This window comes from Bacillus rossius, chromosome 13 (genome assembly GCF_032445375.1).
Source record: "Bacillus rossius redtenbacheri isolate Brsri chromosome 13, Brsri_v3, whole genome shotgun sequence".
NCBI classification, from domain to species: domain Eukaryota; kingdom Metazoa; phylum Arthropoda; class Insecta; order Phasmatodea; family Bacillidae; genus Bacillus; species Bacillus rossius.
The window spans coordinates 40,581,459-40,595,040 of record NC_086340.1 but is presented as its reverse complement, the minus strand read 5'-3'; the positions used below and the strand labels follow the sequence as shown (position 1 = coordinate 40,595,040).

The 13,582-nt window shown below is 36.2% G+C and overlaps 1 protein-coding gene across 1 annotated transcript in view; it reads right to left on the bottom strand.

The window, feature by feature from the left end:
• LOC134538465 (protein phosphatase 1 regulatory subunit 16A) overlaps window positions 1-13,582 on the bottom strand; it is a 52,526-nt gene that overhangs the window by 14,031 nt on the left and 24,913 nt on the right. The window contains exons 7-9 of the mRNA XM_063379797.1: window positions 4,685-4,760; window positions 2,553-2,767; window positions 815-1,043 (exon numbers count right to left, since the gene is read on the bottom strand). Of these exons, the coding sequence (XP_063235867.1) occupies window positions 815-1,043; window positions 2,553-2,767; window positions 4,685-4,760 (520 nt within the window). The remainder of the gene's footprint in view (window positions 1-814; window positions 1,044-2,552; window positions 2,768-4,684; window positions 4,761-13,582) is intronic.

Genomic DNA, 13,582 nt, shown 5'->3' with positions numbered 1-13,582 from the left:
GTGAATAATAAACTATTCACATTCAATTCGACCTTGAATACTAACACTTCGAAATATTATTGGAATAGCATACCTCATACACCAATGTTCACTGCTGAAGTTAAGTCAATTGTGCAATATAAATTTCCTTTATTGATGTTTAAATGAGACTTAAAAATTAAAAAAAAAATCCCTTTTGGCACAGTCTACAGGCATTGGTAGATTTCAAAGTACCCATTTCTTCCGGAAATGTTTTGGAAACTTCTATAGACTCCTGCAGCCTACATACCATCCTGTATGTTCGCCAATATTAAAAAAAGATTGATTAAACATTTTCTCATATTCAATGCTGCAATGCATTGCATTAATGCATCCGGCATTGAATGACTTAACGGATTTCATATTATGCCTACTAAGGTAGTTATGTAATTATTTTTGATCTTCAGACACTATTTTTCAACCCCTGAACTAATATGTGGTCGTATAAAAATTATTTTGGACAGAGGTTTAAGGTAATATTAATAAGGTTATCAATAAATTCCAATGAATTTGATATCAACAAAGTTTTAATTATTTAAATTGCAACCCCTGTTTTTATGGAATTAGTTTGTTTCACCAAAAATGACTTGAGCCAAAGGTTTTGGATAGAGAGTAGGAGTGTTACAATATATTACGTATAAAGGATTTGGTAGTACAGTATACCTATTAAAAAAAGGGTAATGACATTGATCTCCCTACCATTATTTCCACCCCTTTCAGTAATAATTTGTGATTTTAACTAAAGACAAAAATTTTCAACAATATTTAAAAAGTAAAAACAATATAGGGAACGGACCTAGCGCCTTGCTCTTGAGGTCGCCCGGCTGGAACTCCTCCTGGGAGTCGTCGTCCTTGCCCTCCGGCTCCCGCCTCTCCGCGGGGAGCGCGACGGACAGGTCCTGGTCGGGCCGGGGCAGCTCCCCATTCTCCCTGGGGGGCTCCGCCTGCGGGCCGTCGGGCGTCGAGGCCTCGGGCTGGGCCCCGCCCGCGTCGCCCCCCGTGGCGGCGGGCGGCAGCACAAACACCTGCGCGCACCGTTGGCCGTCTTCAGCACTCGCTTCCACCCACCGTGTCGCGCCGCTCAACCCCCATTTCAAACTACTGCTCTTTACGTTTTACCACTATTTCCCCCTCCTGTTGATTACCACGCGCCTACAATCTGCTCCCCGCAATTTACGCTGTTTGTTTATGCCGTACCTACAAACATTTGTTATTCCCGCGTTTATCATGTACATCACACACATGAAGATAACACTTTCGTGTGAAATGGCAAATCCAAAATGCTGTTGGGAACACTAGCGGTGTAGCTCCTGGATTTTTCAATGAGCTCTTCCATTAAAAACTGCACCTACATGCTGCAGAAACTGGCCTAATAATGGCAGGACTTTGAGAAAATGTTGGCACTCGAAGCTAGCGCTACAGTTTACAGAAATTCCAACTGTCCTTCAGTAACTTACACATACTGCTTTACGTAGTTTATATTTACGGTATTCATCTTTGTCGATGTCCTTTAAACATAATTTTGTCTGTAACAAATTTAAACGTAAATAAACGTACAATTTTTTTTCTTTTACTGCGAGGAATCAAATTAATTTTCATCTCTACTTATTTTATCGAGATGGCAGCTTGTAAAAGATGGAAAAAAATTTCAACTGACGAAAAACTAAAAAATTTAAAGTCCGCGGACAAGTAAAAAGGTACTAGTGTTTCAACTCTCAACACAATTACGAGAAATTGTGAAATCATCAAAGGAAATGCAGCCCACTGTGGTGGGTGATAAAGTACTGCATTTGTATTAAAGTTCTTAACCAGTAAATGTCTGATCTTACTATGAATAGCTAATTAAAGTATGTATAAACTGTATGTATGCCTAACTATACCTACACTATACAGAATGTAAATATAAAACTTTAATGATAATTATTCCATTTAGATATGCTTCAGAGACTCTTATTAATCATGAAAAAGCATCAAAAGAACCTTTTTTTTAACGAAATAAACATACTTTAATAGAATCGAGTTTCAATGATTAAATTCTTTAATTGTAACGAAATAAATCAAAGGAAAGAACTGAAATGTGTGGTAATGATTCCTAACTGTTCATTTGAACGTGAAATAACCAAAATAATTTTTAACGATACAAATGGAAATGAGTCGGAAACCTAATACATCAAACGAAATCACTCGATACATTAGTAATAAAATGATTTGTACCCACATGTAATTAAATAAATAAAATAAAGTGCATCAGAAGAACCCACGCATCAGAGTACGTCATAAACATTACAAGTTACAAACTTACAAGCTACTAGTCACAAGTTCACAAGTTCTGGGAAATGTGTTTCATAAAAATAGTCTCGTAACTTGTAGAAGTTGGTTAGCTTGTAAAAAATTAGATATTGCAACCAACTATAATTAGAATATTCAGGAAAGAAAAATGCCTACAAACCACCTTTTTGCACCCTGAAACCCTGAGTTTTCCCGGGGATGGATATTCCTCAACAACCCCCCCGACGCCCAACACTGTTCGTCACCTCCTGGGCCTGTATCCGGAGCCTGGCCTCCTCGACGGCGTCCTTCTTGGTGATGATGGTCTTGTCGCGGATGGACGTGCGCCGGACCGACTGGGTGCGGGTGTTGGACTGGGAGCGGTTCACGCGCCGGTTCTTGGTCTCCTGCAGACGCTTCGTCTCCTGCTCGCTGCGCAGCTGCACGATGCGCTCCCGCAGCTCCGGGTCCTCGCAGATGTCTGCGGCAGTCGCACATCTGCATCTGCCCTTCTCCCCGCACACGCGTGCATACCGGTCCACACATCGATATTTCATTGCTAGAGACCGGAAAAATTCGCGTATTCATTTCGTCATACGCAAAAATTCAAATACTTTAAGCTGCTTTTGTTATTGGTTCACTGTTCATCCGGACGACTCTGGGCCAATGGGGAACACTCAATTAAAGAAGTATCGTATCACGGGCAAACATGTTGAGACGACTCACAAGTCAGCAGCCAATGAACAGCCGTTATTTTCCCAAGTATACTGAGGACTGTGTAGTCTATCCTGAAGGCCATCGAAAATGTGAATTTTTCCAGTCCCTATTCATTGCCAAACAAAGGCTCTATCTTACATCCTTTAAATGATTCATGCAATGGGAAATTTTGTTTTAATGCAATTTCTTGGACACATAAGTCATTTCAGTTTTACACTGTTTGTCATGAAAAAAGTTCAAGAATGCAAAATAACAAATAACAATCCAAACATAAACCCACAGAAAAAAAATACCTAAATCAGCTTATGTCAAACACATAAACCCAACGATGAACCTAAACAGGTATCGTGGACAATACAACGACGACAGCACAGAAAAAACACATTCAAGAATTCTGTGGAAGGAATTTTGCCATTAAATAATAATAATAACAGCAGACGAACACAGTGGACTAACAACGAGACAACAGTAAATGCAGACACGCAACAAATCCTGGACAGCGCAGCAAATATACGAACACCATGATAAAGATAAACAGATATTATTGACAACACAACAATGACAACACCAATGAACACAGTAGGATTCCTATGACAAAACAGTTGCGATGTTTCAGGGAATGGCATCTGTTCTTGTCATCAGGCACGAACAGACTGCGATGGCGTATGTCCAAGAAATTGTATTAAATCAAAGTCTCATATTCTTGTTTGAAAAGTAAAACATGGTATTGACAATTACTGTATGTTGTATGGATTTGCAGCCAGTATTTTTGATAGGAAAATTTAATGTTGATCAGTATTATCAACATGAATAATTTCTCCACGATTCTCATCATCATGCAACTAAATACTAAGGTTTTTCAAAGATTTCAAAGACATGGGCTGTTCTAGGGTAGCAAATTTAATGTTTTTTTTTTTTAAAAAGGGTACAAAAAAGTTAAAAAAAAAAAAAAAAAAACTATTTAGTTATATGCAACGGATTTCTAAAACAAAGACATCGAAGTTATTGTTTTTATTAATACTAAACACCATTGAAAAAAGAACAAGTTTTGTACATAAAAAACAAAATATAGAACTATGTAATAGCTAATAGGTAATATATAGTATGACACTAAAATATTAAATAAAGTATTGTAATTGTTTTTAAAAATATGTGGAGGAAAAAAAGTAATAATCTTTTAACTGCAAATACTGAAAGTAACATAGGAATGTTGATTTTAATCCAACTTGGAAGGTTACGAGTTATAAAGACTTATTTTTAAAAAAAATATTTTAGGACCAGTTCAGTGTTTAAAATATCATTTGTAAATCTCTTCGTGTAGCAATTCTTTACATTATTAAAAAAATTAAGATCTTTTTCCTTGATTTTTTTCTTACCAAACTCATTTACAATGTTTACAAAGTTAGTTTTAAAAGTCACGCCATTGGTAGCGGTTACAATTATACAAATAACATCCGCTGTCTCTATAAACAGTGTCTTTTGTAGGGAAGAGAACCAGTCAAGTTATTAAAAGTGGATTAGAACTGTCAAAATATTTTTCGAGTTTTGAGTAGATAATACACATCAGACAATCACTGGGGTGGAAAAAAATGAAGCAATCTCAGACTTCTGAACTGGACTTTAATGCAAATAGAAAAAGTAGTGTTCACTCACGCCTGTGCTACGACCGAGCTAACCGTACCTGCTGGTGTCTCTTCGTGCTTCGTCTTGGCGTTCAGGTCAGCCCCATGCTGCACTAGAAGCTCCAACACTTCCAGCTGCAATCATGACAACAATGACAATAACAATAGTGCTGTGATACTTCACCAACGAAGGTTACACATCACTATCAAGAGTAGCGGTGTGCGTACTGCCATTCATCAACCAAACAAAAATAAAACAATATTTCATTTAATTTTTGTGCACTTTTTTTTTTGGTTGTCATATTTCAGATATTCTTATGTTGGATTCAACTTACAATAAAGTCAGTTCTATATTTGTGCTTGCCTTTTATTCAAAATTCAAAGTATACTTTAAAATAAAACAATATTCAATATGCACATGAGATCTGAATTTTTAATAAACCTCAAGAGACCATAATATCTTTGGTAATCAAAAGATTTAATATTCCAGAAAAAAAATTTGAAGATAAATATTTGATTTTTTTTTTAAGAAGGAAGATTCAGACATTCAATCACAAGCACCCATGTAGTTGAGAATGACTACATTATTTATCTGCTTTTTTGTAGAATTTTTAGGGAACTTCTGATCCAAAAATAGATTCTTTAATCCTATAGGTACATGTAAATATGCTCATTTTTATTATATATAAAAAGGTTGAAAACTAAAAATTATTTGTTTTCACCCATGTATTTACTTACTATTAACTCTTAAGATCTATAATTGAATTGAAGGCTCTCTATTAAGAATCAAATTCGAATTTGAGATTTCAAAAAATTAGATTCTATCTATTACTGCTTTCAACAACATAATTTATTCCTAAAATTTAAAATGTTCTGAATTATTTTAATATCAATGCAGTAATAACAAATATTCATACAACATACAGTCTGGAACACTGTTAAGATGACTGTGTCTGTCTGTATACCATGTAAACAATTCTCTTAGTCCAGCAAAAGATGGAAAATACAAGTCACCGTTGCACTAAGCATGAGTGGGTATCAGACATCAGGGTTCTTAAATGTTATTTAAGTTGAATTTTCAAGGACTTTTTAAGGACTATTCAAAAGGCCTGTGCAAATATGTTTTTTTTTTTTTAGTCAAAATCAAATAATAATAACAAATTGTTCTTGAATACAAATATCAAATTTGAATAGTAAGAATGGGAATTGGAATCACACTAATAAAATTTTTTTCACATCATGTAAAATTACATAGGAAAAGAGAAAGGTAAATATGTAGTGTAGTGGCTTCTAAGAATTCAGACTAATAATACAACGTTGGTAATGTTAATACAGCTAAAATAACTCTACATAAATACTTGTTAAATTTAAATTTCAGAAAGAAAAAAAAGAAGACAAAGAAGAAGAAAAGTGTTTTTTTCTGCCCAACCTAACCTAAGCAACTATTCACTTCGGTTTTTATTTGTCTTATTTCTCAGAACAATCTACTCCACTTACTGATTCAGAAAATTTTTGGGAACTCTCTAATTAGTCACACATTTTTGTTTGTTAACGGCAGCTAGGTAAACTATTTTAGTTCAGCAATATTACAAATACATTTTTTTGCTAATTTCCTCTGGAATCCAGAACCATTATTTATGTTTTATTTTAACTGCACCCTTCTGTTTCATCAAAGTTACATACAGCAAATAAGCTCCTACTGTGTCTCATGGCGGTGGATTGATTGTGACTATTGATTTATATACTGTTGCAACTATCAGTTCACTTCTTTTATTGGCCATTGCAAAGGAGTGTCTGTTTTTGTGTGGTCTATGGTTTTTATGATGTTTAATAATTTTTCCCCACTAATAGTATGTGTCATGAAACAAACATTTTTTTGTTTTCAAGCTTGAAACGTCCACTTAATTTTTTTTTCATTACTGTTTCGTGAGACAGTAGTGAAGAAACTTTGAATACTGTTGCGTATTAAAAATGTTGAGTAACGTTCATGATTTGATTATGCAGTCTGCTAAAACATCTAAACTGAGTATTTATATAGCACAAATGTTTTTTAACTTCTACAGTGAAAATTGGTAGACAACAAACATACGAGGTTTGCCATGACAAATATTCATAACCAATAAAATATTCACTATTTTGAAGTGTTAGTATTCGAAGCTGAATCCGTAACATTGCAAGACCCTGCCCTCCCCAGCTTTTGTTTGTTAAAGAAATAATATTATACTTTGCCATTCAGAGGAATCATCTGATTACATAGTTTCAAAGTTATAGTGAACTAGTTTTTATACTTGTATTTTAACATTATTAATATTCATGTGAATAATTATTGCGTCAAGATGTTTTGGTATTTAGAAAAGATGTTTAACTATAGTTTTACTGGTTATTTTGTTATCATGTGGGTAAATGTAATTTTTTTCAGAATGTTATTTACTTTAAATTGTGTTTTAATGTCTATATTTTATGTTTAAAGTTATTAAGATGCTTTAATAATGATTCTAGAACATTTGCTATTGTTTGGGTAAAAGAAAGGACGAGAGACATGCGCGACTCGGCGGCAAGCCAGGGTTTTCCCAGATGTTTTCAGTGCAGAGGCTTTCTGTGTGTATTCTTATGTGCGTTTCCCACGGAGCCTATCATTTGACTAGAAAAAGAGAGACTGTAAAGCAGGCACTGACTTCAGGAAGTTTTTCTGCAGTGAAATGTGTTGTGATTGGTTGTTTCGTGAAAACTGTGTTGCGATTGGGCGGTGGTCACGTGACTCCCTCCTCCCGGTGTGGCTGGGAGCAGTGGCGTCATCTCGCCAGTTCTCTGCTAGATGTCGCGTCTGACAGTGGCTTAAGCCAAAATTAAATAACACGTGCTCAGTAACGAACTTCACGGCAGTGGTCCGGGCTGCGCCGATAGTTAACCTCGTTTCTGACATTTAAGTTGGAATTTCAGCGAGCACATTCGTTGGCACTCAGCCCACGATGGGGCTTAAGTTGTGATATCTACCCTCTGCACTCAGTAGATAGCACACAAGCACAACACAAACTGGTTTTTTTAAAAAAGAAATAAATTGAAGCTAACTGCAACACTATACTCAAAATACACGCAAACATCCAGACAGAGTGTTAAGAAAAATGATATTAAAAATATGTAGTTCCTTAAAAAGCAGAGTTAAAGATAATGGTATCGAAGTGGGCATTCATTTACTAAAATAAAAGAAAATTTATTAATCATACTAACTTTGTTTTTATTTTACGTAATACTTTCATGGAAAATTTCGTATACATCACAAACGTGAAAGTTTCAGAATATCAGATGGTAAATAATTAATAAAACGCAAAAAGCCTAATAAAAAGAATTTAAAATATAGTTACATAAAAATTGAGTACAAGCAAAACAATTTCATGACCTAGTATTACAAAATTCGTACATAAGGTCTATCCCTGAACTGCCGGCAGTTGTGTGAATCAACAAAGATATAACTTGCCATTTACAATAAAAAGTAAATACCAAAAATACTGTTAAAAATTAACTGCAATTTACAATATTAAGAAAAATGCTAAGGGAGTGCACGAATCAATCGCTCTAAACATTTAGACTTCTTGACGAAGAATACACCGTACGACCTTGCCGACGTTTCTATTTCCCGCAGCCAACAGCCAGAATAAACGGAGCAGCAGTTTTCTTCGCGGGCGCACCACACACACTCGTAACAAGCATTAAAGATTTCTTGCGGCCTGCAATATTTAAGTCTAGCCTGACCCCGATAGCCGAGCAATACGTGGTCGAGTTCGACATCTTTAAGTCCAGGTCTCGTGAACTTTTCCACTATGCGCCCAAGCACTGCTATACACCTATCCCTCACTTAGCACGTCTGCACATTGCGCAGATTCATTTAGCGCGATGTGAATTTTACTGCCCCAGTCTTGAATAGCACATCTGTAAATTTCAGTTAGCACAAAATCTCGGCAGGAAAAAAAAAGTAGAGTACAATGCCACAAAGTCTGTTTCAACTTCTGTGAACAACAGATGTGGCGTGGGATAAAGTTAGCCAAACAAGGGGGGAAGAGATGCACGCGCAGGTCTGAATACGCTATCGGCTGTTGTACAAACATCAGCTATGGCAAGTTAAATTGAGGCTATGGAGTGTAAAGGACCAAATGTTTTTATGTCTGCACGTATGCCGCCGGCCGTACCGTTGTCGCCTGGCCACAAACCGGGCCGTGATCTCAGTCTAGCCAGTGGCAGGGAATTCACTCAAATGAAAGCAACGTCTGCCCATTCAGCTGCTGGTAACTGTAGGTGCTTGATCACTATAATGCATCGTGTTCAAGTATTTGAGACAAAACTAGAAGTATTACGGGGCGCAAATTGTCATGAAGGCCACGCTTTATGTTGGTCGCACTTTAGTTTTGAGCAAGTCAACTGTGCGCATAATCATACGAAATAAGGACTCTTACCAAAAGTTTATGTACATAAGTCTGATGCTGTTGGTTGTACTAGCGGGAATATATTTGTCATAGATACCGGAACAGAAATGAATAGGTGATTCACATGGAAAAGGTTGTTAAATGAATGTTGCAATGAAAAAAAAAATAATCTTTGGCCTGACAGGATTGGTGTGAACCAGGTGGTGATACGCAATTAAGCACTTCAATTTTTGAAAATTTAAAATGTAATTATCCGGACAGTAACATTGGTTTCACTGTCAGTAAAGGATGGTTTGGAAAGTTACGCGATGTGTGTTGAAGGTCACGCCCAGGCGGGCAAGTCAACCAGCCGACTGATGATAAAGTACATAACCATGTATCTCCCGTTACGCGGTGTCGTATTTGTCATACAAAGTAGAGATGGGCAAATGGTTCACGAACCGCTCAATTGAACCGGTTCGCCTCGAGGAATGCTCGGGAACTGGTTCTTGAAAAAAGAACCGCGGTTCACTAGCTCAGTCGAACGATGTACACGTACGATCCATGGTACGATCTCTACAAGGAGAGATGGTTTGTTCTTTGTTTCTTCCCTTCCTCACAAGCTGCCAGATTCCATGCGTCGTGCAATTCACATAGCTCTCGGTTCTTCTCGCGTTCTCGGCTCTTTCTCTGTTCTCTCCGCTCTTCGGTTATTTTCCGCACTTTAGAGTGGGAGAGGGGAGAACCAATCCCCACTCCAAACAACTCACCACCCCTTCCCGGCCAAGTGAACGGTCTCGTCTCTTCTTCCCCTCCCTTCTTTCACCGATCACGGCTCTTCTTCCTCTTCCTTCTTTCTCAGTGCACGTGACTCATACATAATTGTGACTAAAAGCCTCCGTCCCTTCCCCCACTCCTTCAACACGTCGCTCTTTTTTAATGAACAAGGTTCTCATCCCCTGTTTAGTTTGCCCTTGCGGGTCTTTTTTATATGTGCTCGTGGCAACAATTAACAACTGAAAACCTGACTTCGACAGTTGATGTATGCTCTGAGTAGAATTTTCTCAATTATTAAATTATATATACCTATATTTTTACTTCGTTTACTGATGTGGGAGCAAGAAATTTATTTATACAGAGTTTGCACTTGGTAGGTTTACAACAAGGTAAGTTTTTCAAAGTAAATTAATTTTGATTTTTCTATAAAAAATGTTAAACCAATTCTAACAATTAAAGTACAGAGTGTATATTATTCTCTTAAAATGTCAAAAAAATGCTGTATTTTTGGAAGATAACATTCAACAACATTATTGATCTTCGAGATAAGTAGTATTTCAATTTACTCAGACAATAACTTGTTCACTATTATTATTAAAATGTATTAAATTATAATTATTTCCAATACAGCGCAACACTTATTTATATTAAACTTAAAAAATTAGTAATAATTTTAAATATTTCTTTGTGTTTTATAACATTGTTATGTTTTGTTAACGTATCCTAACTTGTGGTTGGCGATGTCTGCAAAACGAAAACGTACAGTTTTATTGTTGCAGCAGTAACTGGAAAAGTGACATGACACCTAAGTCAAAGTTGTTTGTTTCACAGCTAGATATGACAGTGTGGGAAAGATGTGTTTTGCTCATGTTTACGGGAAGAAAAGAAGAACAGCTGGCAGCTATCTTTATGTGCGTGACTGACGAGGGAGGAGTTTCAGTAAATGTACTATAAAACAAAAAAAAACAAAACAAAAAACACAAGAGATAAAGAAAGACACTTTCGCAGGGTAAACATTTGTATGATGGTCTTGTTGGCATTGTTTAGTCAAAATAAAAAGCTTTTTATTACTTGTTTTATCCAGTTTTAATAAAAGCATTTATTTGTTTATAAGTAGATTACTGAACAAATCTCCTCACTTTATTTCAATTACACGTGCATCAAAAAATTTTAACTAACAATAAATTAATATATTTTTATGTGAGCTGCTCGGCTCTTACGGAATTATCGGCTCTCGTGGTTCAAATCTCTCGGTTCTTTCTTTACTCGTCCACTCACCTCCACAAAGGACCTGCCCGGCTCTCGTGCTCGTGGTTTTCAAAGCTATCGGTTCCTTCTTATCACGGTTCTTTCTCTTTAGTTTCACATGGCATTGCTCGTCGCTGCCATTCGTGCTGACCTCTTGCGGATACATTTTCAACTAATAGTGACAATAACTGCTCTAGTACCCAGGAGAGGCCTCTAAATTGGATTTTTCTACATACAATTTATAATTCTCACATCATGAGCAAATATGCATTCAATTTTATTTTCATTTTACGATTAAAAATACTTAGTAAATATATATTGAGTTACTAGTACATCTTTATTATTACTACTTAGTACTTATATACTTTTTATTATTGGGCTTAATCAACAGATTTGTTTAATTGCAGTCCAATAATGGCAATATTTTTAATTGGTTAGCTATGCAATTAAATTTTTTCTTCTATAAAAATTAAGTTGATAGTACAAATACATCGTAATTGCGATAAGTACGCAGTTAATTCAAATTCTAGTAAAAAAAAATTAAATGAACCGAAGAACCATATCAACGAACCGATTCACTTTGAAGAACGAACCGGTTCTGAACCGCTCATTAAAGTGAACCGTTCTGCCCATCACTAATACAAAGTGCGATGGGAGGTATATAAAGATAAAAGGTGTGACATATTTATGGTTGAGTGTTATTCAATGCATTTATATTATGTAAAGTATATTTTCCTACACAATTTTGGAACACATTAAATAAATTAGCCTTGCTATTTAAGGAAACGAATGCTTCAGAATACACGATTTCGAATAACAGTCGAGCATTTTTAGGAACGAATTAGTCGTGCTAAGTGAGAGATAGGTGTACAGCCAACCGACGTCGGGTCAATTTAACTTCACGCGCCGCGAGCGGAAGCGCCCGCGAGGTCTGTTGTCAACCAGGCGTGGACTTCGAATCCCGTGTCTTTGCAAAACAACACACCCACACACCTTCTTCCAGGGCTGCCAACTTGCACTTCTATTATCAATTGTCAGGTAATGTCACTACTTGCGTAACTTGTTGCGCACTACCTGCGCAACTCCCCAGCGAAAGATATATTTACAACAAGAGTATTGATTAAATAAACTAACTTTCAATTAAAACTAACCTAGCCATTAAAATAACAATAAAATGTTTAAAAGTTATTTACAAAACTATAATTACTAAAACGTATTTTGGCCAGGGGCCTGGCCAAAAATTGATATTTTGCCGCCATCTCAAGGAAACTTTTGTCCTTGGCTTGTATCATCGACGCCAAGAGATGTAAAATGTGGAAGTGAGTATTGAGAATTTTTTGGTCTAAAAATTGACATTCACATGTTCGAACAGGAAAATTTTGTTGGAGTTGTTATGAGAAGGGTGTGGACTTGTGAGCATAGTGAAATGGCAGACAATATTTTGTTTTTGTGCAGATCTAACAAAAATTAATCTACATAAAAGTTATGCTAACTTTTTTCTTCAGTAAAAACTAGGGCTGATCGGTTCCCACATTTTCAGTTCGGTTCGGCTCGGCTCGGTTTTTTGTTAAAAATGTCGGTTTTCGGTTCGGTTCGGTCACTACTTCAAAATTTTTCTTTGAGCTGTCATACCAAAAAAAATTCCACTATAGTATTTGATTACTTGCAATATCTTGCAAAAGTTTAATTTCTTAGGGGAGTCACTTTCTCAGCAATATAAAAGTTATTTTCAACTACTATTTGTATTTATAAATAAGTTTATATGCTACTGAAACAACCATATGTGTAAAAAGGAACAGAACAAAACAGTTTAGAACATTAATAATTAGTATTACATTAACCTTGTTGCCAGCTTGAATTTATGAAATGTACTGGAATAAAATTCAATAGCAATAATGTGATTAAAATCAATATACAAATAAAAACTTCCTACTGTAGCCTCTATGCCGGGAGTTAATGGACAAGCCAACATAAACAAACGTCTTAACCAAGAAAACGTCTTAACCTACCAGTGCATTAAAGGCAGAATGAATCATAATGACCATATTTTCAAAATACACAAGTAAAGTATTCATATTTAGTATGCGGTATTTACTAGGATTTTTTTTCCGTCACGTGCGTAACATCATCATCTTTGCGGAACACGGGCGGTATTATTTTTAATTCCTTCGTCACAGATGTTCATAGTTGCCTCCAATTACCAAGCCGTAGTGGCAAAAAAGAATTTTTATTTTACGAGAAATCAAATACTCTAGACCATAACGACGCAAAGCCGCAATAATCACGCGCGAATAGTAAACAAACTACATCTAAAGGGTCTGACGACATGCACATTCATTCTCCAACTGCCATTTGGAACGGAACTTGGAAGGCAACTAATCGATCCTAGCGCACGTATAGCGCATTCTGTGATGTGAAAATAGAACTGAGTGACGCCATGCGTCGTGAGCGCCCTGCAGAATACGAACGGAACTAAGCAATGCTACGAAACTTCTACCGTTTTAGCTTACGAACCGGAATTAAATAAATATTATT